Below are 23,432 nucleotides of genomic sequence, written 5' to 3'. Positions count from 1 at the left end.
TACACTATTCAACGCCGAAGGGTTAGAAACTGCCATAATCTTCAGATTTCCATCTTTCCGACGGTCCTTGAACTCATGATGTGCGACAAAACTCTTACGTCAGAAAACGTGACCAAAACGAAGCCTAAAAGTGTGATTTCATCAAAACATTTTATTCTACAAGTGTCATTTAAAATATCAAAAAAATAAACAAACAGATTGTGCAAAAAACAACTTTAAAACCACGCATGACAAAAAGTTGGTGAAACGTTGACTTAACTGCAGAGAGGAGAGGCTGGAAGTAGAGGTGGTCAAAATGCGAGTAGCCTTCTATCGATCTCATATATACAGTGCCTTGCTAAAGTATTCATACCCCTAGAACGCTTCCAAGCAGGGTTAGGCTAGAAAAAGATTTCCCAAGCTTTGAACATGTCACGGAGCACTGTTCAATCCATTATCCGGAAATGGAAAGAGTATGGCACAACTGCAAACCTACCAAGACACGGCTGTCCACCTAAACCTACAGGCCGAACAAGGAGAGCACTGACAAGAGATGCAGCCAAGAGGCCCATGGTGACTCTGGACGAACTGCAGAGATCCACAGTTCAGGTGGGGGAATCTGTCCACAGGACAACTATTGGGCGTGCACGCCACAAATCTGGCCTTTATGGAAGAGTGGCAAGAAGAAAGCCATTGTTAAAAGAAAACCATAAGAAGTCCCATTTGCAGTTTGCCAGAAACCATGTGGGGGACACAGCAAACATGTGGAAGAAGGTGCTCTGGTCAGATGAGACCAAAATTGAACTTTTTGGCCTAAATGCAAAATGTTATGTGTGGCGGAAACCTAACACTGCACATCACCCTGAACACACCATCCCCACTGTCAAACATGGTGGTGGTAGCATGATGCTCTGGGGGTGCTTCTCTTCAGCAGGGACAGGGAAGTTGGTCAGAGTTGATGGGACGATGGATGGAGCCAAATACAGGGCAATCTTGGAAGAAAACCTGTTGGAGTCTGCAAAAGACTTGAGACTGGTGCGGAGGTTCACCTTCCAGCAGGACAACAACCCTAAACATAAAGCCAGGGCTACAATGGAATGGTTTAAAACAAAACATATTCATGTGTTAGAATGGCCCAGTCAAAGCCGTTAACAAACGCTCTCTATCTAATCTGACTGACCTTGAGCTGTTTTGCAAAGAAGAATGGGCAAAAATCTCAGTCTCTAGATGTGCAAAGCTGGTAGAAACATACCCCAAAAGACTTGCAGCTATAATTGCAGCAAAAGGCGGTTCCAAAAAGTATTGACTCAGGGGGGCTGAATAATTTTGCACACTGCAGTTTTTTTATTAGTGAATTTTTTTTAAAAACCATGTATAATTAAAGCTGCGAGCAGCTGTGACTGGGCCCTCGCTTCAAGCACGTTGGGGACGCCGGCGGGTCGCCGACTCTCCCGGCCTCGAACATCCGCCTGGCAGGCGAACGTTCTCGGACGGACGAGCCGGCGACCCTTTGGCTTACCCCGACGTGCTTGAAGCGAGGGCCCAGTCACAGCTTTAATTTAGAGGAAGAGATATATATATATATATATATATATATATATATATATATATATATATATATATATGGCGGGGCGTGATTGGGAGGAACGGCTTGCCCGATCTGAACCCGAATGGTGTTTTGTTGTTGGACTTCTGTGCTAGCCACAGTTTGTCCATAACAAACACCATGTTTGAGCATAAGGTGGCTCATAAGTGTACCTGGTACCAGAACACCTTAGGCCGGAGATCAATGATCGACTTTGTAGTCGTATCATCTGATCTGCGGCCGTATGTCTTGGACACTCGGGTGAAGAGAGGAGCAGAGCTGTCAACTGATCACCACCTGGTGGTGAGTTGGATCAGATGGCGGGGGAGTCGGCTAGAAAGACCTGGCAAGCCCAAACGTGTAGTGAGGGTGAACTGGGAACGTCTGGCGGAGGATCCTGTCCGGGAGGTCTTCAACTCCCACCTCCGGAAGAACTTCTCACAAATCCCGAGGGAGGCTGGGGACATGGAACCCGAGTGGACCATGTTCAAAGCCTCTATTGTGGACGCGGCTGCTCGGAGCTGTGGCCGGAAGGTCATCGGTGCTTGTCGTGGTGGCAACCCGAGAACCCGGTGGTGGACACCGGGGGTGAGGGAAGCCGTCAAACTGAAGAAGGAGGCCTTTCGGACCTGGCTGGCCCAGGGGTCTCCTGAAGCAGCTGACGGGTACCGGCAGGCCAGAAGGGCTGCAGCTGCGATGGTCGCGGATGCTAAAACTCGGGCATGGGAGGAGTTCGGGGAGGCCATAGAGAAGGACTTTCGGTTGGCCTCAAGGAAGTTCTGGCAAACCATCCGACGGCTCAGGAAGGGAAAGCACGGCCTACCCCAGGCTGTTCTCAGCAGGGGGGGGGAACTGCTGACCCGGACTGGGAACATCGTCGGGCGGTGGAAAGAGCACTTTGAGGAACTCCTAAACCCGGCTAACATGTCCCCCGGAGAGGGGGCAGCGCCGGAAGTCTTTGGGGTGGTTTCTCCCATATCCCTGGCAGAGGTCGCTAAGGTAGTCAAAAAGCTCCTTGGTGGCAAAGCGCCAGGGGTGGATGAGATCCGCCCTGAGATGCTGAAAGCGCTGGACATTGTTGGGCTGTCCTGGTTGACACGCCTTTTCAGTGTCGCATGGGGGTCGGGAACAGTGCCCATGGACTGGCAGACCGGGGTGGTGGTTCCCATCTTCAAGAAGGGGGACCGGAGAGTGTGCTCAAACTATCGTGGCATCACACTGCTCAGCCTCCCGGGAAAAGCTTATGCCAGGGTGCTGGAAAGGAGGCTCCGACCGCTTGTCGAACCTCAGATTCAAGACGAGCAGTGCGGATTCCGTCCCGGTCGTGGAACAGTGGACCAGCTCTTTACCCTTGCAAGACTACTGGAGGGGTCCTGGGAGTTTGCCCAACCTGTCTACATGTGCTTTGTGGACTTGGAGAAGGCTTTCGACCGGGTCCCTCGGGGGTTTTTGTGGGGGGTGCTGCGGGAGTATGGGGTGCCGGACCCGTTGGCACGGGCTATCCGGTCTTTGTACGCCTGCAGTAGGAGCTGTGTTCGTATCCTCGGTAATAAGTCAGACACGTTCCCGGTGGGTGTTGGCCTCCGCCAGGGCTGCCCTTTATCACCGGTCCTGTTCGTGACCTTCATGGACAGGATATCTAGGCGCAGCCAGGGGGCGGAGAGGATCCGGTTCGGGAGTCTCGGGATCGCCTCTCTGCTGTTCGCGGATGATGTGGTCCTGTTTGCCTCCTCGGACTGTGACCTCCAGCATTCACTGGGGCGTTTTGCAGCCGAGTGTGAAGCGGCAGGGATGAGAGTTAGCGTCTCCAAATCTGAGGCCATGGTGCTCTGCCGGAAACCGGTGGATTGCTCTCTCCAGGTGGGGACAAACTGCCTGCCCCAAGCGAAGGAGCTCAAGTATCTCGGGGTCTTGTTCACGAGTGAGGGTAAGGTGGAGCGGGAGATTGACAGACGGATCGGTGCGGCTGCAGCAATAAAACAGGCGCTGTACCGGTCCGTCCTGGTGAAGAGGGAGCTGAGCCGGAAGGCGAAGCTCTCCATTTACTGGTCGGTCTATGTTCCAACCCTCACCTATGGTCACAAACTCTGGGTCGTGACCGAAAGAACGAGATCTCGAATACAAGCGGCCGAAATGAGCTTCCTCCGCAGGGTGGCCGGGCTCACCCTTAGAGATAGGGTAAGGAGCTCGGACATCAGGAGGGAGCTTGGAGTCGAGTCGCTGCTCCTTCGTGTCGAAAGGAGTCAGCTAAGGTGGTTCGGGCATCTAGTCAGGATGCCTCCTGGACGCCTCCCATTAGAGGTTTTCCAGGCACGTCCAACTGGTAGGAGACCCCGGGGAAGACCGAGGACACGCTGGAGGGATTATATCTCCCGGCTGGCCTTGGAACGCCTCGGGATCCCCCAGAATGAGCTGGAAAGTGTTGCGGGTGAGAGGGAAGCCTGGGTCGGCCTGCTGAACCTGCTGCCACCGCGACCCGACCCCGGATAAGCGGCTGATAATGGATGGATGGATGGATGGATGTATGTATATATATATATATAAATAAATCACATCAGAGGAAATTTGGCCTTTTCCAAGCTCCAGTAGAAGTCAGTAGGGAGAGAAACTGAAGCTGGTTCTTCAGAGATTCATCACTGCACCTCCATCAGTTCTAGTTCAGACTCTCTTCACTTCTTCTGCATCATCAAGAAGGGAGTCGAGAACAGCTTGAATTCGTTCTCAATGGCAGAAAGATCTGGGAAGCGCAGACTGAGTTCTGTCATTTGATGTGATGACAGACACATATTTCCTCTTTTTCGCAGAAAGGTTGACCTCTGGAAAATGGAATATATGTATATATATATTGTACATGTAAGTATATATATAAAAGATAAAAATATGTATTAAAAGTGATCAAAAGCTTGAGGTTTCATGGAATGGCGTGGAAGTGGTGTGACGACTATTGCATATGGTTCGTGATCATGCAGCAAGCTGTTGTAACTCCACTGTACTTTGTCAAAACTGTTCCAAAGTTAACATGCTTTATGAGAGGCATGGCTGGAAGACTTCTGCATGCCAATATGAACTCATAGTCAGAGCGCCACCTACTGGGAAACTATGGCAATTTGAACTAGAAATGAAGGACGAAAATGAAAATGGCCGACTTCTGGTACGGTTTAGAGCATGGTCCCAAGAGAGTTATTTTTAAGTTTATATGTGGTACATACGCCTTTCAAATATTGTATATCTATGTTGAACGTACTGCAAGGGCTGCTTTGTTGAATTTAGTTGAATTTACCCCTAAGAAGTTAATGGGTCCTTTTCTTTTGAACACAATGAGATACAAACAAGCTTTTGATATATTTTTATGAAATTGAACCTTTAATTATCCACAGAGAATTTTGTAAAAATCGAAGCCAGCGTTTAGGAAGATTTGAGGAAAAAATTGTTTTTAATCAAAATTCAAAATGGTGGAAATTCTAAGTAGGCGGACTATAGTGCGACCACGTACTTTTTTGAGCAGACACAACCGGACATGTGTGCCAAATTTCAGGTCAATTGGTGATAGGGGGCAAAAACTGTGGGCTTTCACAACTCACAGGTTGTCAAAAAAAACAGCTTTTTTTAGGGGGCGCTATCTGACTTCCTGTACGGTTTAGAGCATGGTCCCAAGAGAATTATTTCTAAGTTTACATGTGTTACATATTCCTAGCAAGTTTCATACATGTAGGTCAACCGTAGCGCTGGGGCTGATTAATTGAATATTTGTAGGGGGCGCTATCGAGCCGAAGTTCCAGTTTTGAGTCATTCAAGTCATATCAGGCAACTACATCTTTGCCTTTAAATGTGTGTGCCAAGTTTAGTTAAGTTTCGAGCATGCTTAGTCCCTCAAAAGTACCTTCGTTGTTGACCGCGAAGGATAGGGCGCCACGGCAACAGCGTTACACAAAAAATCAAAAGCTTTAGGGGCTGACATCATGAAAGTCTTATGTTTGTCTAGAAGTAATTGGAAGTTGATCTGATTGACCGACTAAGAGAAGCAAGCCAAAGTATAGAAATATTTACTTCATGTTGCCATTAGGTGGCGCTATGACTCTAATTAAAAATTAGACTGCACATGTCTTCAGGCCTGGAGGCTGATCAAACATGTGAAACCTGGAAAGGATCTTATCATGTGGAGTCGAGTTACATCGGTTTATTCGGTCATGGCGAAGGATCGAACTTCTGCGATGGACCGACGCTACGCCGTTCAACGGATCCTTACAATCTTCAAGGTGATGCATTATCAATGTCTTAAGTCTGTTCCGACGCATTTTGAGAGGGATCTGAATAATCTGTGAGGAGCACGGTGTACAAGTAGAAAACATGTAACTTCCTGTTGCCTCTAGGTGGCGCTATGACTAGGATGAAAATTGATCATATGGATGTCTTCAGGGTCAGGAGGTCATGGCATATGAGAAATATGGAGTAGATTCCATCATGTACGGCCGAGTTAAAGCAACTTCCATTTTCATGGAAAATGGTGTCTCTTTGCCGCTGCTCTGCGCTCACATAGTTCAATATTTTGAAAATCCTTTGATAACTTTTCCCGGCAAAGGTCTCAACATCATATTGCCCGAATGTGAAATCAATCGTGTGTAATCTCTAGGAGGAGTTCGTCAGAATACAACGCCTGAAAACAAGGAAAATCAAAAACTCAAAATGGCACTTTGGCTCGATAGCGCCCCCTACAAATTCCATTGTTTGCACATTTTTGCATAGTACATTTCCAAAGAAATTCTACTTTTTTATTTGTATTGTAACAATTTTTCTGACTTTAAAACTGCAGCGAAAACCTCCCGCTTACCTCCCGCTGCCGATGGAGGGGAACGCCACAGACCTGAGCTTCTTCTCATCCGCCAGAGCCAGGCAGTTCTTCACCGTCTTCTCCAGCAGCTCCTCACACTTATCAGAGCCCCAACTCGGACTGTTGCAGTGGATCACGTACTTGGCCGGCAGGCCGAAGCCCAAGGTCAACGCAGCTGAAGGGTTAGTGAGGGGAGGAGGAGGGGTTAGTAACGAGAGGAGGGGTTAGTGAGGGGGGTAGTGAGGGGAGGAGGAGGGGTTAGTAACGAGAGGAGGGGTTAGTGAGGGGGGTAGTGAGGAGAGGAGGAGGGGTTAGTGAGGGGACGAGGGGTCAGTGAGTGAGGAAAGGAGGGGTTAGTGAGGAGGGGGATGGAGAAATAAGAAAGAAAAACAATGACATAAATAGAATGGATAAAAGCAACAGATCATCAGGGGTTTAAATAAAGTTTGAAAATGATCACCCAAAACATTTAAAATCTTCTTAATCATCACCAAGAAAAAAAAAAAAAAAAAGGGACAGGAAACTGGACGCTATTCATCTGAAACATTTAAATAAAGTGAAAAAAGAACGTCTTTAACCAGTTGCTTTATTCTGTGAGATCGTAAACATGCTTAGTCTTTAGCCACCGAGGCATATTTAGCCAATTTCGTGCTACTTTTGTTTCGTCACTAGCGAGTGAACTTCTTCAGCTCCAACAAGCTGCTGGCGTCCATCTTTCAAACAGTCAAAAAACCTGGAGGCCGAGACGCTAAAGAAAACTTTGGCTTCGTGGAAAACGTGAGCAGCAAACCTCCAACAGCTTAAAACAGTTCGGCCCGGGAAACACACAAATCACTTCTCCAGACAGCTCGACGAGGAGCAGAGGAAAAGCAGAGGAGGAGAAGAAGAAGAGAGGAGGAAGTTAAGCTTCGGACTCTGAGAAAGCCTCTAGTCGGATTTTATTAGCCCGCAGCGAACGCCTCACCGGGCCTCGAGTCCAAAGCCGAGGACGAGCTCCTTTCCAGATGGCACACAAAGAGGAAGGCGGGACTTCACACGGCGCCATGCATGATGATGAGGAGGATCAGGTTTTTCCTGCAGAGTTGAACTTGTTTTACGGTTCGGGACCGAGGGACCTATTCCATTATTGTCCATTCAATATAAAAAAAATTAAAAAACAATGCCAGATTCGCCCGCTGAGTCATCTGAAGATGGAGCCATAATTTTTTTTGCTCTCCAAAATGCCAAAAAACACAATGAAGAAGGTCCGTGACAGTTGCGTGTGGGAATGCCACTCATGCTTTAAAAAAAAAGTCTAGTTTTGGAGATATCGGCCAGAGAGATGTAGAAAAGAAGTTTCTCCTGTTAAAATACTTCCTACATGAAAATCTCTCCAACACCTGGCAACTCTCACCAAAACAATCCAGATTGATAAAGAGCACCACAGGTAAGAGGACCCGTTTCTTTAATGATCATCATTTATCAAATTAGCTGCAAATCCAAAAAAGTTTCAATGTGCTGCATCGCTCTCTTGTGTTCCTTAAACAATTGAATCAATGCCAAGAATTCACCTTCCTGAAAACAAACTTTATCTAAATTGCTGAGCCAAAATAAATTCTACCAAATTATAATAATTCTGGCAAATTAAGCAAAACCCAGATGAGCGAATACTTTTATACGAGCACTTTAAAACATGCTGAAACACTTGTTCTGGACCAGGTCTGGATCCCAGATCTCCACAAAAAGAACAAGGGGAGCGCTTGAAGAAGTGAGCGACAAATAACGAGAGAGACATTGAGAAAGAACGTGAACCAAGGATGAAACAATGTGACGTCTCAGGCTGCAGCTCGAGACAAGAACAGATGTTATGGCCATAAAAGACAGAATGTAGCTTGTGTTCACCGGCTCTTTAAAAAGGTTCAGAGAGAGCGAGAGCGAGCGTGAGAAGAGAGATTTACGGGACACTCTGACATCCCTGTCATGAGCTGGATGATGCTCAAGCAGATTGATATCAATATAACATCCGACATAATAACAATATGTCTCCCGATGCAGAAAGACAAGAAGAGACGATGCTCTTTGTTACGTTGATGTCACGTTGATGTCACGTCAATACAGTCGCGTCACTAACTGCGGCGAAGCGGCAGAACTCTCATTGATCACAAACTCTGCAGACGGCGGTGGCGTCTGAGCTCGTTAGAAAAACACAATTAACTAGAAACACGATCTCTGTCAGGTGGGGCTTTAACGGCCGCTGATGCGTTGTGTGATTATATGAACACAAACCACAGAGACAAGGCGCACAATCTCACCAGTAAATTAAACTTAACAGGCCGTCAATGGCAGTGCACGCCGTTTCTGAGAACGTGTGTCACAGCGACCTTGAGACGACCTTGAGCGTGCAGCTGTGGACAGACGTGCACACTCGTCTTTTCTCACTTCTCCAAATCAGACTCCTCCCACACACTTCAGCTGCTACAACACGGGATGAATGGGAAAGTCTACCACTAAATAAATAAGTCATATTTATAATCCGCCCACTGAAACCTGAGACTAATCAGTGTTGATCGTTTACGTGTTTGCTTCGTAATGTCCATCACTGTTTAATAACATGGATTAAGATAAATAAATAATCTTACTGCCGTTTTATTACATAAACAAATGAACAATTATAGTGACGAGTGGCTTAATTTTAGCAGACTACTTTTATAAAATACTTTGTCAAGATTTAAGGCTTTTGTTGAATTGACAAACTACAGAAACAACGGCAGTAAATAATGAATGTTTGAATTGGACTTGGGCACCGATGACAAAGTCTGCTTTTTGTATAAAAAGATGACAAAAGAAAATCTTGAACTATCCACACAACAAGCAGCGTTTGCTGGTAAATAAGTAATTGCCCGTGGGCACTTACCTCCAGCCACCTCCAGGGGGCCGCTCTTCTTCTTCAGCTCCACCAGCGCCTCACTGAACTCCTTCCCTCCCTTCTTCTCCAGAGCGGAGCCTGGAAGCAGCAGAGCACCGGAGTGATCGCATAGCTCATGAGCTGCCACCGGGCGGAAAGAGGAAGGAGGGAGGCGGTGTCATGCAGATAGGCAGGCAGACAGGCCGATATGGAGACAGACAGGCAGACAGGCATGGAGACAACGATGCTGTCAATCTTTTTTTTTTACCGGGTTTCTCTCTGAGCCACAAGGAGGCTCCGTTGCTACGTTTGTTGAGACGTTTCTCAACATCTCCAACGAACACAGCAACGGAACCGTTTTATCAAAAATGACTCATTCAGTTAAACTAATTTCTTAAATCTGATCACGTCCCTCTGTCCTCACATAGCGGCTGTTTGCAGTGGACCTGAAGGCATTCTGCTTCACTCCCCAATTAGAGAGGGACGCGTTGGTTAGATATGAAAACATAAAAGCTCCTGGAACTTGTTTGACTATACGTTTTAAAGTAAAACAGCCCAAGAAGATGAGCTCTGATGACAGGGAGTAAGAAGAGGAGGTAGTGACAAAAGTCTCCCTGAGCCAGAGAAGTTAATGTTCTGGCTGCAATAGCATTAAAATAAGGCAGCAGGAGAGACAAATACAATCAAGCTAGTTAGTGATGAAAGCTGAAATGATTAAAAACAGCCAAAACAGAGCAAGCAGATAAAAAAACATGAATATTAAAATCACATCACTCTTTAATTAGCGAGTGAGTTTTAATCCTAGTCTTTTGTTTCTCTTTCTGAGCAGCTGAAGGGGAACAGGAAGTAAAGAGAGACCAGAGCGCCTGCATTTCAGTCAGGTGGAACACAACAACAACAACAACAAGCAGCAGCAGAAGCGTGGTGTCAGAGGCAGCATTATGAACGCATTACATGATACACTCAGCTGCCAAAAAAGAGTGACATTGTGAAGCCGAAAAATTCAGCAGCGATTAATAAATCCAAACTTTCTTTTTACGCATTCTGCAGGTGGCGCCTGCTACATATTGTGTTATTTAACTTGAACTTGGGACGGTCAGATACGTAACTCTTCTCCCCAAGTTAAAACACACAGGGCGGCATTGGTGCTAATGCATTTAGTGCTGCAGACCACACCGGGATGCATCTTCAGTTTCGGTGCATTGAAAAAACAGCCGCAAAATTCAAATAATCCTCTTCAAAATGATCCACATTGAGTTTGTCTTCTAGGTTATTGAAGACATGGCTGGGGTACATTAAATAGTCCCTGCTTGCACTTTCTTCTCCGAGAGAGAGTAACAGTTCTTCTAGTCAGCGTTTCACATCGACAGCCCAGAGAAGAACAGCAGGGGGTCAAAAGGTACAAAGGTTTTCTTACTAAACTACAAGCTGCGATGCTGGTCCGCTGACTGATATGCAGACTATTTGGTATATGGAGAGAGAGAGAGAGAGAGAGAGAGAGAGAGAGAAAGAGAGAGAGAGAGACACCTCTGGTCCAATGGGTCCTTTACCTACTTCACCACCTGAATAGAGGGAGGAGTTGGTCGGGTGAACGACAGCGTCGCTGTCCACGATGGAAATGTCGGCTTGGACAACTTGCAACTACAGACAACAACAATAGGCAAACAACATGGTGATACAAGCACAGTGTGTGTGTGTGTGTGTGTGTGTGTGTGTGTGTGTGTGTGTGTGTGTGTGTGTGTGTGTATCAAATATATATAATAACATGGTTAAAAAAAAAAAGAACAAAAACACACAAAAAAAGGATGAAAGAGAAGAACAGGAAGAAGAGAGGACGTGAGCTCCATCTTGGCTGAGGTCACAGGAAACAAAGAGGCAACTGAGGACACGGTGGGTCACGTGACGTAACCAGGAAGTAGATGGAAGTATGTGCTAAATGTTGTGTGTCTGACGCTCATCAGCGCACAAGACTGCACGTTTAGAGTGCATTTTAATTAATAGAATTATACTTTGTGTTGTTTTTAAGAAAAAAAGCGACCACCTGACCGACCGTGTCGTCCGGGTTTCTTAAAGAGCAGCTGACTCCCGGTGAACGCCTGCCAGGCCGTCGCCCTCACCGTCTGGCTAACGGGGTGTCCATGTCCCGTTTTTATTTCTGTAAATCGGAGCTCTGATTCACAACAAGTGTCGAGGAATTAGTGATTATTAAGCTTCTTTTTTTTTAAGAAAAAAGGTGAGACATCTGAAAGGGGGACGACCTGGAACACGTCGGGACGAGCGAGCAGCATCTCCGCTCTCTGCTTTGATAAAAAGTCCTTGAACACCTCGACTGCTGGGAGTTGTTTTAAATGCATAATTTTTCCAATTGATCCGCCAGAAATCACGTCTTCCTCTTCATTTTTTTTTTATTTTCAGGCAGGAATAAATACGTTATTTTATTTCCCCGAGAGCATCTTTCATGAGGGTTTTACATCTTTAAGTCATTTAGGAGTCAGAATCCATTTTATTGGCCACGTTTGTGTCTACGAGGGAATTAATAAATAAAAATAAAGCAGAAAAAGTACTAGAGATACCTAATTAGAAGACAAATTACAAAATATGAATAGCTTATTAAAAGTAGCGTAGCTGCATTAAACAAAGATAATTCTTTTTATTTATATATATTTTTTTATCAAAATAAATTGTATTTCCTGCTTCAAGATGATTCATCTTAATTAATAAGATTAAGATCAAATAATTTTTCTGAGTTATAGAAAGTGAAGAGACGATTTTTGTGATTCCCCCCCCTCCCTCCATCAGATCTTCAATTGATTTTAAACTATTAAATATAAACAAAATATTGGAGATTGAATCAATATCTCTTGAAGTTGCCCAGAAGTTGGTGGAGGAAGGTTCTCAGTTTTTAATTAAGGACAGTTATCAAGCTTTTGAACATTCAAGGATTTTTAGTCTCAAAACTGAGAACAGAGAGGATGCTGGGGGTTTGGAAGGGGGGGGGGGGGGGGGGGGGGGGGGCTCACCTAGATCATCTTTAAGTTCAAGTTCAGCACTGGTGGGGTTGATGACCCCCTCCACGTCAAAGCCAGCCAAGTTACTGACCTCGCTGTGGATGAGGTTGAGCTGTGGGGAAGGGGCGGGGCATGCCAAGGAGGGGGAGGGGCCAGAAGGAAGAGGGGAGGAGGAAGCAAAGCAGTTAAAACCAGATTCACACCACTGCTTAAGAAAAGGAATACCGTGACTTTATGATGGTTATAAGACCGAACATTGATATCCGCACAACAGCTGAAGCTACACGCGTTCGTGTGCAGCGGCGTCGACGTCTAGATGTGGACCGACGGCCTTCACTCTGTGCAAGAGAGGCAGCTGCACGAGGTCACAGCAGGATCATCGATCGGTTAACACTGAATTATTTAAAACGTCAACGGAACGAGCCGGAATAATCAGGACGCCGCCGACAACTGTCCTCAAGCAGGAGCTGAAAAGAGGTTTATGAGTCATCTGTTGCACAAACCTCCCATGATTTGAAACGTAATAAGTCCCGAATCATCCCCCCCAAAAAAGCTGTGACAACAGACCCGTTATTTTAAAAGACTGAACACGCTGGCGGGCGTGTGGCTGCAGTAATGTAGGCCATAAACACAGAAAACTGACTTTCAGCGTTTCTATTCATGAAATCACGAGCGGATCGATGGCCTTCACTTGAGTTTCATTGCGTGTAAGCGATGCAATCGAGCTCCGAGCCGCTTAGTGCGACTGCAGACCCGCACTTCCTGCCAAATGTTTCGTAACACATTGTTTTACAGTTTGGTTTTGCATTTTTTTTTAAAGGGAAAATTTGCTGATTTTGTATGTTATTAGTTCGTTATAAAGTATGAAAAACGCCGGCAGTCGTCGCGAGCGAGCCGTGTGTTACTGAGCACGGATGTTCGACTCCCTCACTGGGACAGAACCCCTAGAAGAAGCTGGAACAAATGATGACGAGCAGCAGGGCGATTTTGGGACCTTGTTTTTGTAGAAATGCATTGTGGGTGTACCGGCATGTTCTCACATCTTACTGGGAATTAAGAATTGATTTGGACCAAACCAGAGTTGCTGATTGCGGAGAGACGAACGGACTAATATGGTTTGAATGCAGCGTATTTCATGATAATAATAACAACAACAATGCATTTGATGCATTGAAGACGTGCTTTTCATAGTACTCAAATAATCATAAAAGCTATACAATAAAAACAAATAAATAAAAAACAGAGCACACAATGATGAGTTACAGCAACGTACACTTGCGTTATTATTGGGAGTTTATTTTGTGTATTTAGCAGAGATTGTGCAACATAGCAAAAATAGCCACTCGCAGGCAATGCATCCTGGGACATGTAGGCACCAGTAAGGCTCTGCAGGAGGTGAAATCAGCGGGTTAGAAGTCGGCGATGTGATGTTTCTCCAAAGCTAAACCAGGTGAGTTAAGTTGTTCATGCAGCGCAGTCACAGTCGAGCATAAATGTTGAGCTCTGGAAGTAAATTTCCCACATTGGTTGTTTTTCCCGTTACGTTCTAATGACGCTACTAAACCCCCGTTTTTCTTTTGAATGCATAGAATCAATGAGCAGTTACTATCTTTCTCCATCACTGCTTGCAATTATGGAACCAGTGACACGTGTTACATCATTCTTGCATCATTCCCCCCCCACACCATCACTTACTCAGATCTTATGAGCTTCAGATCTTGAAACTTGAAGGTCGTGACTCAGGAAAATGTACTTCCATGTTTCAGTTCAAATTATAATAATTAAAAAAGAAGGTTAAAGAAAGATGTTTTTGTATGCCGAGCAGAACCAAAGCGAGGGGTGTTGCAGCCCTGAGATGCTACAGCGCCCACTAGAGGCCACCTTATGAAGTTTGGTGGATTAAAGCAGGGGCATTAGGAAGTGCAGCGGGAGGGAAACTCACATTTAGAGAAATAAATAAATATAAATCACAAACATCTTTATTTCTATAAGAGACAGAACAGGATGGAAACGTGTCGATAAAATAATATTAATAAGGAGGCAACGCTCACGGTTTGTAGTCTCAAGCAGCCAGAAGTATTTTTCATTTAAAAATCTTTTGTGTTTTTACGGTTTATCATCCGATTGATCGCGTCGCAAGGATGAGATATCAAGTTTAATCTCAAACACAGATATAATCCCACAACTGAAACGGGTATAATTATTACACTTTTTCATTTCATTTCACGGCATTATAGAAAAACAATGTCAGTCCTAATATGTATTACATGTATCCAGTACGTACCTATGCATCTTTTTTAGGAACCTTATTTTAGCCTGCCGCGAGTTAGAAATCTGTTCTTTCCAAACTTAAATAATTCAATAGCACAACAGCATATTGAAAACTTTTGGGGGGAGAAGCCCTTCTAGAGGCCTCAGTGAGGTCTGTTCAAGTAGTCGTATACGATATATTCATATATATATATATATATATATATAGATAGATATTCATACGATATTTTTTTTAAAATGTATTTGTGAAAAAAGGTATATTTTCAAAAATAAATAAAAGTATGACATATTTTGATCATAACTATGAACATGATATGAACAAGATTTCCCCCAAAATGTGCTTTTTCGTCACCATTTGCTGTGGAAAGGGGGCGGGGCTTATCTCTGTAGCTTTACTCTGTGAAAACATTTACCATTTCCGCCATTCACCATTGAAATAACCACTAGTTCTGCTTTATACTTGCTGAGGAAGTCCCACAAACGTCGGAACATCAAACGCCCCCGTGTCTGGGTTCATAATATTATCCGTAGTCGCACACAGCTCCGACTCCTCCAGGACGAGTGTCTGAATGAAGCCGCTTCCAGCGGACCAGCAGTTTGATTCAGTAACGGCAGGACGGCGGTGACAGCGGAGCTTCTCAACTCTGATTGGCTTTTGCAACTCAACGTCGGGCGAATTCTTCAGTTGAAAAATTTCAACTCCGGCAAAAAAAGAGAATTTTTCGCAACCATTCACGTCTGTGCATTGACTTAATATGTAATCTACTCACGCGAATATTTTGCAACTCTTTTGGTGTGAACACGGCATAAAGATGCTTGGATTGGTGCATGCTGGGTATTATTCTTTGCATAAATTTCTGCTTAAGACGTGTGACGCGATCTAAGAAACCTCCCCCGATCACGGAAGCCTGCAGAGGCGTAAAAGTCGAAGGAGAGTAGGGGGGGAAATCATTGTACCTTGTCCAAGTACAAGGATCTATCATACTTTATTAGACTCCTACAAGCTTGTAGGGTTACTTTGTAAAGTGTGCTAATTACATAAACTTAACGGTAAGTTTAATTTTTTTTCTTTTCGGCTATAACTTCCCACAAGGCTTTACTGTATTTCAGCAATTTAAATTAAGTTAATCAACGTTGTGGTTCCGGAGATCCTTTAGGAAACGTCACTTGACTTATTTTATCCGATAATGGGCGCCGCTGGGCCAAAAAGGCCATTGTAGGTAAAACAAATTAAATAAGTAGAATAAACTTGGATATTCTCTGAAATTATAAAGTCAACAAATATGAGGAAAAGTTAAATTGTGTCAAGGAACCACTTCGCGCATACTATATTAATTAACTCTATTTTATATTAGTATTTATTATATGTTGATAAAAGACCACAAAAGGATGTAAAAGAAAGCACATGTATGTATCTTCCAGGACCTTTCAGAGGCCAATCTGTAGGATTCATCTCATAACCCATCGGCAAAATAAAACTATACAACAGGAATAACAAGAGGAGGCCGTACAATTAATAGTGTTATTCATCACGTTATTCATATTATTAATAATACTGGTATGCATACTATTATGTAGCATTATGTTCATACAAAACAGGGAAGTTTCAAGAAAACGTGTCTCTCCATCTTTCGGGGCCTTCGCCTCGCTCAGGGATGAACAACCACATTTGTGACACATTGTTGCAGTTTTATCCCAAATTTTTCCATTCATAATCTCAGAGAATATCCACTTTTATTCTTGTTAATGCACAACTTTAAACTTGGATATTCTGAGTAAAAAGAAAAGAAAAAAAAGATATATTATCACCCTTCCCTGGCTCTGAAATGTTTTTTGTTGTTATTGTTTTTACCTGCAACGGCCCCCGACACGACATCGCACCACCGTACTCACCTGCACGGACCCGCCTGTCTACGTCTACGGAGGTAGAACTAACCTTTTGACCCAGGAACAGGCTCTTGGTGGAGAGCACGGTGAAGCTGCCGGCCGGAGATCCCTCCGTGGTGCTGTCTGCCGACGCCGCCTTGCTCACCTCGCCCGGCTTCTGTTTGGGCACAGAGGACGAGTAAGAGGAGGAGTCATGGTTTCTATTGGGACTAATGGTTTCTATTGGGACTAATGGTTTCTATTGGGACTAATGGTTTCTATTGGGACCCTCTGTGGGGCGGTCGAGAGGTCAGGGGTCAGCTGGGGACACTTCTCAAAATAAACATCTATAAAAAAAGATCCAATGAGGAAACAGAAGAAGAACAATAAGAAAGAAAGCATTTAAAAGACAACATCAGGACTACAGGTGATTCTCAATATGCGTTGATAATTCAGCTTAATGGAGAGTTGTATTTTTTATGCAGCCGGTCTGTGAACACATCGTCTCACATGAAGCTGGTCCGTTAATACATCGTCTCACAGCTGCGGTACCACTGCTGAGGCTATCGTGAGTCGGATGTTATTTAAACTTTCTCCTGCCGGTTACAGACAGAAAACCTTTTACCTGATCAATAAAACCTATTACGCTCATAGTGAAGGAACCCCAAGCCGTAATAATTTAACATCGCCACACTTAGTCATAACGCCTAAGAACACATCAGGAAACGCTGGCCATCATGTCTTTGACTATTTATTCCTAATTTTTACTTTTTTCCCAGGTGAGTTATTTGCCTTTGCTCACCGGGTTTTAAAATGGCGTCGCTCTCGTTCCAACAGGATGGATGACGCTCAAAGGATGATCGAGGCATCTGCAGACATAACCTTCAGCATCGGTAAGTTAAGATAAAACCTCTTCGTAGTTCCTGTTCAGGACATCCGGGTTTGTTTCCTTAGTAAACACTTTTTTTCACGAAATGTCCTCAAAACTTCAGTTTTGATTTCATAAATAAATAGATCAATGTGGCCTTCAGGTTTTTGATGAAGAATCTTTGTTTTCTTGTCTTTTTGTAACGGAGGTTTTTGTCACACATGACGTGTTCAAGGACCGTCGGGAAAGATGAAGCTCCGACGACGGGTCTTTACAGCTTCTGGTTTTATAAACATGCTGTCCTCAAAACTACCGTTTTGATTTAATAATTTAAAAGATCAGCGTCCCACAACAACAACAACGTTAAATTAACGTCCAAATGGAAGAATACCTTGGCCTTCGCCTTTGCCTTGGCTGCGCCCTTTTTCCCGCGCATTTTCTTGCTCGCCGATTTCTTGACCGGCTTGGGTTTTTTCTCGGGGGCGGGGGACACGGGCATCTCCAGCTTCCCCCTCAGGCCTCTCTTCTTCGCCAGCAGCTCTGGGTGGATGTTGGGTAAGACGCCCCCCGCTGCGATGGTCACGCCTTTCAGCAGCTGGAATGGGAAGAGAGTTAGTGGAGGGGGAGAAATGCATGAAAAGCTTGGTGTTCGCAGCGGACACTTTAGTGTTTTCTTTCTTTTTCTTCTACAAATAACATTTCATTCTCTGTGGCCTCGAGTTTCACTGCAAAATATAAATCCTGCACAATCCTGGCTAGAAGCAGAGATAACTAACACTCTAAAATGTCTTTAATGCAGAATACCACAGATACAAAGCTTGAATTTCGGTGAGAATTTATTTGACTAAAATTGGAAAACACTGGACGCAAAAGTGTACAAAAGTAAAGAAAAATCACAGAAAGAAATTCAATGGTATTTCGTAGAAAAGAGATATAGTACAGAATGTTAAAAGTAATTGCAAAGTATTAAAAAGACAAAGTATTGTGAATTTTTTATTTTTTTTTAAGTATTCGTATAGTATGTGGAAAAACGTCATAGTATAGTACGTCATAAAGTATAGCAGGTAAAAAGACACAGTAGTCTTTCAACGAGTCAGAGTATGAGTCATTAAAAAGTAAAAAAGCTGTGTGTGTGTGTATATATATATATATATATATATATATATATTCAACATGCATACAAGTGTCTTCATGTGCGCTGAACTTTGAGCTCTTCATGTTTTTCAGCCGCTCCTCGATGGACTTTGAGCGGCAGCTTCAGGTTCTTGATGAAATATTTCAATCTTAAGCTCTTTTTTTTTGCTGCTTTTTGTGACAGAGGTTTTCGTCACACAAGATGTGTTCAAGGACCGTGGCTATTATTATAAACAGTGTAGTTTTGCAGCTAGTTAGAAGCAAACATGCTTTCTATGTTTTTCGGGTTCAGAGGGAAATACACCTGACATATGATCACGTTTACATTAAACCAATGCAACAAGTCTAATAACTGACCTGGTTCAGCTCCTCGTCGTTGGCGATGGCCAGCAGGATGTGTCGTGGAGTGATGCGACCCTTCTTGTTGTCTCTGGCTGCATTACCCGCCAGCTCCAAGATCTCAGCTGCGCCGGAGAAAAAACAAAACCAATGTCACCAATAAGCATTGTCGAGAAAGAGAAGACCAGTTCATGAACCATAACAGACCTCCACGAGGTTCCTTACTCTCAATTGGCTGATAAGAGCAAATTTCGCCTCCAAATAGAATCTTTTAACCTAAATCCAGGAGACACGTGCGTCTCTGAACAGGTGCGCGCCTTTAAAATGCATTCTCATCTCGTCTTCCTTTCTCTCTGCTGCCGCTGATGTTGGTAATTTGGCGGGGGTAAAAGGTTCCTCAGGTGTTTCTGGACGTCCCTGGCTCGAAAGATGCTACAGCTCTTATAGCTGCGTCAACATGAGTCGCTAACAGACTGCGGAACAGTTGTCCGTCACAAGGAGACGAGCTCCATGGTGAAATGTGTGAGTTATTTACGTTTGGCCATGAGAGCTCACCGGTGAGATACTCCAGGACGGCCGCCAGGTAGACGGGCGCCCCCACGCCGATGCGGTACTTGGGCAGGTCCCTCTTGATGTAGCGCAGCATGCGCCCCACGGGGAAGATGACCCCCGCCTTGGAGGACCGGGATGTCTTGGTCGACTTCTTCTTTGCTCCTCGACTGGACATGGTTGCTGCCGGCGTTGGGGCTCTGGACTCCTGGGGGGGGGGGGGGGGGGGGGGGGGGGGGGGACAACAAATGTAAACATGGTCGACTTCCGGAGACAAACAAGCAGAGACACAGAGTGCGACGCCTTCCTTCAACACACCCGCCTCACCCTGAGAACACACTGAAAATGTGCTTTCGGTCTACAACAAACTACATGCAATTGCTGAATAAACCACCAATACTATTCATTTAATCTTTAGTTTTTTTGCAGGTTTGTTTCCCCTGTTGCGCCACAACGTTGACAGAGAAACATACTGAATAGCGTTTACGTCCCAACACCCAGACCTGAGCTCCCACTACAAGCTATTATGCCTCATATTGATTCCCCAATAGCGGCTTCCTGTGTTAGTTTAGATCACCGTGACGTTGCAAAGCCTCGTGAACGTCACACATAAAGATCAGAGGATGTTTTAATAGGCTCGTTCGTTAGAGTTGCGCCTCGCCTGGAATCCAGACGAGAGCAGGCGGCCGCAGCAGGAGGCGTTGTCAATAACCTGCGATCAAGTCGGACAGTTTTCAGCTGCCTTCAAAGTATACACAGCAAGTCACAGAAAAAATGACTTCCCGTTAGTTCTGAACTTTTGTCTACTTGTAGTTTACAGATCACGTTTGGATTTATTCATATGTGTTTGTAAATATATATTTATGTAGAAATGTGTGTGTAGCTGCATCCTTTGGTCTTTTTATGTCTGCCTGTGAAATACATTACTAGTAGTTTTGATGTGTGTTGTATAAATACGATTTTGTATTAACAACCACACAATAAATGTGTTTAGATCAAACATGAGACTAATAGTCAATAATCCAGCGTTAAGTATTCCAACTACACATAAAATAATGATTTTCTCCAACACGTGGTGTTTGCTGTCAGATCTAAGAGCCAATCTGTCAATCTCTGATGTGGCGACAGCCAGGCGTTTGCACTGGGCCACGCAGTCATTGGAAAGCAACTGCTGCGCTGACTCTGAAATCGATGGCGACTTGATCTCGTGAGAGTATCGTTGACCACGTGTGCATGACGTCAGAGCAAGTCGGGAGCAAGTCGGACACAAATCTAACCGGCATGCATTGCGCGCCAATCGATTCTGCGCAGAACTGGCTCATCTCGAACGAGCCTACTGTTAAGCAGCCTGGTGTCACGGGACCGGGCAGCTATTAAAACGAACATTTACATAGTCATATTATTGATGGTGATATTACAAATTAAAACGCTAATATGTCAAGTCAAATCCCTCATGATTAATGTTATGAAAAGGTAAAAAAAATAAAAAATGCCCGTGGTGAAAAATCTTATTTTTTAAATTATTATTATTGTACCAGATGCAGACACCAATTAGCTGTCTTGATACTGGTCATTAATTAGCACCACAACAGGCCTGAAGACCGCTGTGATACACCGATACATCCGGTCATATCACAGCATAAACCACCAACGTTATTGACCAGCGGAATATTACAAAAGAGACACGGCATCTGCGGCATTTCTCCCTCCGAACAGGCGGAGGTGAGTCTGAACCATCTCTCCGGGTATTTCCGTAGGTCAGCGGCTGCACGACATCTCGCGCGTGAACGTTTATATTTATTCTACCTGGAGACGAAACGACGGCACTAACAACACACCCGGCTCCAGCGGGCGGAGCGCGGCTCTTCTCCCGCTTCGAGGCGGCGGGCTGTCGGCCGGACACCAAGCCGGCGGAGCGGCGGCAATTGCCCGCTCCTCCTCCCCTCCCTCCCCGCCTGTCAGCTCCAGCAAGTCCCCGCTCTCGGCCTCCATGCCGCCCCGCATACATGCCAACGTTACCGGCGGAGCTCTGCGCGCGGAGACCGAGGCCGACGAGACGCGACGCGTAAACCCGGGTTGTTTCCTCCTTTTTGGTTACTTACAAACAAATAAAACGCACCCACACACAGGAGGCGGAAGAAGAAGAAAATGTCTCCGGCTCTCCGGGTAACGAGCCTGGGCAGTGTGCTCGACTCCCACAATCCACAACGAGTCTGGATGTCGGAGGCAACACGGCGCTGCCCGCGGAGCGCGCGAGCGGCTGCACGTGAAGTCTGCAGCCGCTGATCCTTAACCCTTCACTGTGAGCAGGAAGAGAAACAAGTGCTTTAAACTGACATGCTGACAACCCTCCACACGTGTAAAGGGCCCAGTGAGTGAGAGGTGGTGGAATCTAGAGGAGCGTTGATGTATTTATTTAGAGAATCTAAGAAGCAACCAGCGGCTCCGCTCCTCCCTCCGCCTCTGAGCGAGCTGAGAACTACGGTGGCCTTCAGGGATCAATACTCTGCTAGATAACCAGATTGTTGCTTTAAAAAAACATACATATAATTTAAAAACAATCAAATAAAGACCAGGCCATTAGAATTTAATATTTCATTGGAAACAAAATGTTAATAAAATAAACGTCTGAGTGACGTTTAGAAAGAATGAAGAACACAGACATCCGTCCACCGGTTCACCTGTCCACCTGTTCTCATGTACATCTGGCTGCTTTGCCAGCAGAGAAGTTAACAAATAAAAGGAGCTTTTGGCCAATCAGTGCTGTGCTTGTTTAAACATGGCGTTGGTGGCCGATTGAATTAGGTTTCACTTTTCTTTACACTGCCCATTCTTGTTACACAGATGTATCGATATAGTTTATGTAATAAAATAATGTATTTTAAATAATAAAATAAATAGTAATGACGGGGCTTATCAATACTCCAGAAATGTTGCACAGGGGCCCGTTTACTACCTGGTTTCGGAACGCATCCCGTCCTTCAGGTTATATAAAACGCGAATGGCTCTCACAAGATGTCTGTTATAGAGCACACTCTATACTCATATAACTAATAATAATATGACATGACACGGTGGTTTCAAATAACGTGCATTCCTTTACTGTATCTTTCACAGGACAAAATACCCAGCATTCTACACGGGTTAACAGTGGGGCACTACGGATGCCCCCGAGGGAACAAACACAATTGAATAACAATACACAACAATAGGCTCGTTCGAGATGAGCCAGTTCTGCGCAGAATCGATCGGCGGTGATCGGCGCGCAATGCATGCCGGTTAGATTTGTGTCCGACTTGCTCCCGACTTGCTCTGACGTCATGCACACGTGGTCAACGATACTCTCACGAGATCAAGTCGCCGTAGATTTCAGAGTCAGCCGCTGCAGTTGCTTTCCAACACTGCGTGGCCCAGTGCATGATGGGAAACGCCTGGCTGTCGCCACATCAGAGAGCTGATTGGCTCTTAGATCTGACAGCAAACACCACGTGTTGTAGAAAATCCTTATTTTATGTGTAGTTGGAATACTTAACGCTGGATTATTGACTATTAGTCTCATGCTTGATCTAAAAACATTTATTGTGTGGTTGTTAATACAAAAGTAATAGTACTAGTAATGTATTTCACAGGCAGACATCAAAAGACCAAAGGATGCAGCTCCACACACATTTCTACATAAATATATATTTACAAACACATGAATGAATCCAAACGTGATCTGTAAACTACAAGTAGACAAAAATTCGGAACTAACAGGAAGTCCTTTTTTCAGTGACTTCCTGTGTATACTTTGAAGGCAGCTGAAAACTGTCCGACTTGATCGCAGTTTATTGTCAACGCCTCCTACTGCGGCCGCATGCTCTCGTCTGGATTCCAGGCGAGGCGCAGCTCTAACGAACGAGCCTAATGTCCGTCCTGGGCTGCTGTAGAAACATGGCGGTTTAAGATGTGGGACGACCCGCTCTCTATTCAGATATAAAGTTATTTTTCTAAGCCAACAAAACACTACGATGCTTAGCGTCAGGTATTATATATCATATTCCATTGCTGCCAATTAATCACCCCAAATGTTACACACTGTTCCTTTAAGAGTCTACCTTGGTAGAGCAGGTGCTTTTGCT

General features: G+C 44.8%; 1 protein-coding gene across 2 annotated transcripts in view; it reads right to left on the bottom strand.

The window, feature by feature from the left end:
* The window catches only part of macroh2a1 (macroH2A.1 histone), a 23,671-nt gene extending 2,114 nt beyond the window's left edge, over positions 1-21,557 (bottom strand). The window contains exons 1-8 of one of the 2 annotated variants that reach the window (XM_079237615.1): positions 21,431-21,557; positions 19,318-19,519; positions 18,781-18,887; positions 17,681-17,884; positions 16,492-16,599; positions 12,297-12,396; positions 9,286-9,375; positions 6,393-6,567 (exon numbers count right to left, since the gene is read on the bottom strand). In XM_079237615.1, the coding sequence (XP_079093741.1) occupies positions 6,393-6,567; positions 9,286-9,375; positions 12,297-12,396; positions 16,492-16,599; positions 17,681-17,884; positions 18,781-18,887; positions 19,318-19,489 (956 nt within the window). In that variant the 5' untranslated portion in view covers positions 19,490-19,519; positions 21,431-21,557. Of the gene's footprint in view, positions 1-6,392; positions 6,568-9,285; positions 9,376-10,826; positions 10,918-12,296; positions 12,397-16,491; positions 16,600-17,680; positions 17,885-18,780; positions 18,888-19,317; positions 19,520-21,430 lie in introns of both variants that reach the window. The other variant, XM_079237614.1, reaches the window with a different exon arrangement.
* Positions 21,558-23,432: the final 1,875 nt, after the last annotated feature.

Source organism: Taurulus bubalis (genome assembly GCF_910589615.1).
Source record: "Taurulus bubalis genome assembly, chromosome: 2".
Classification (NCBI taxonomy): Eukaryota; Metazoa; Chordata; class Actinopteri; order Perciformes; family Cottidae; genus Taurulus; species Taurulus bubalis.
This window is presented reverse-complemented; position numbering and strand designations above follow the sequence as displayed.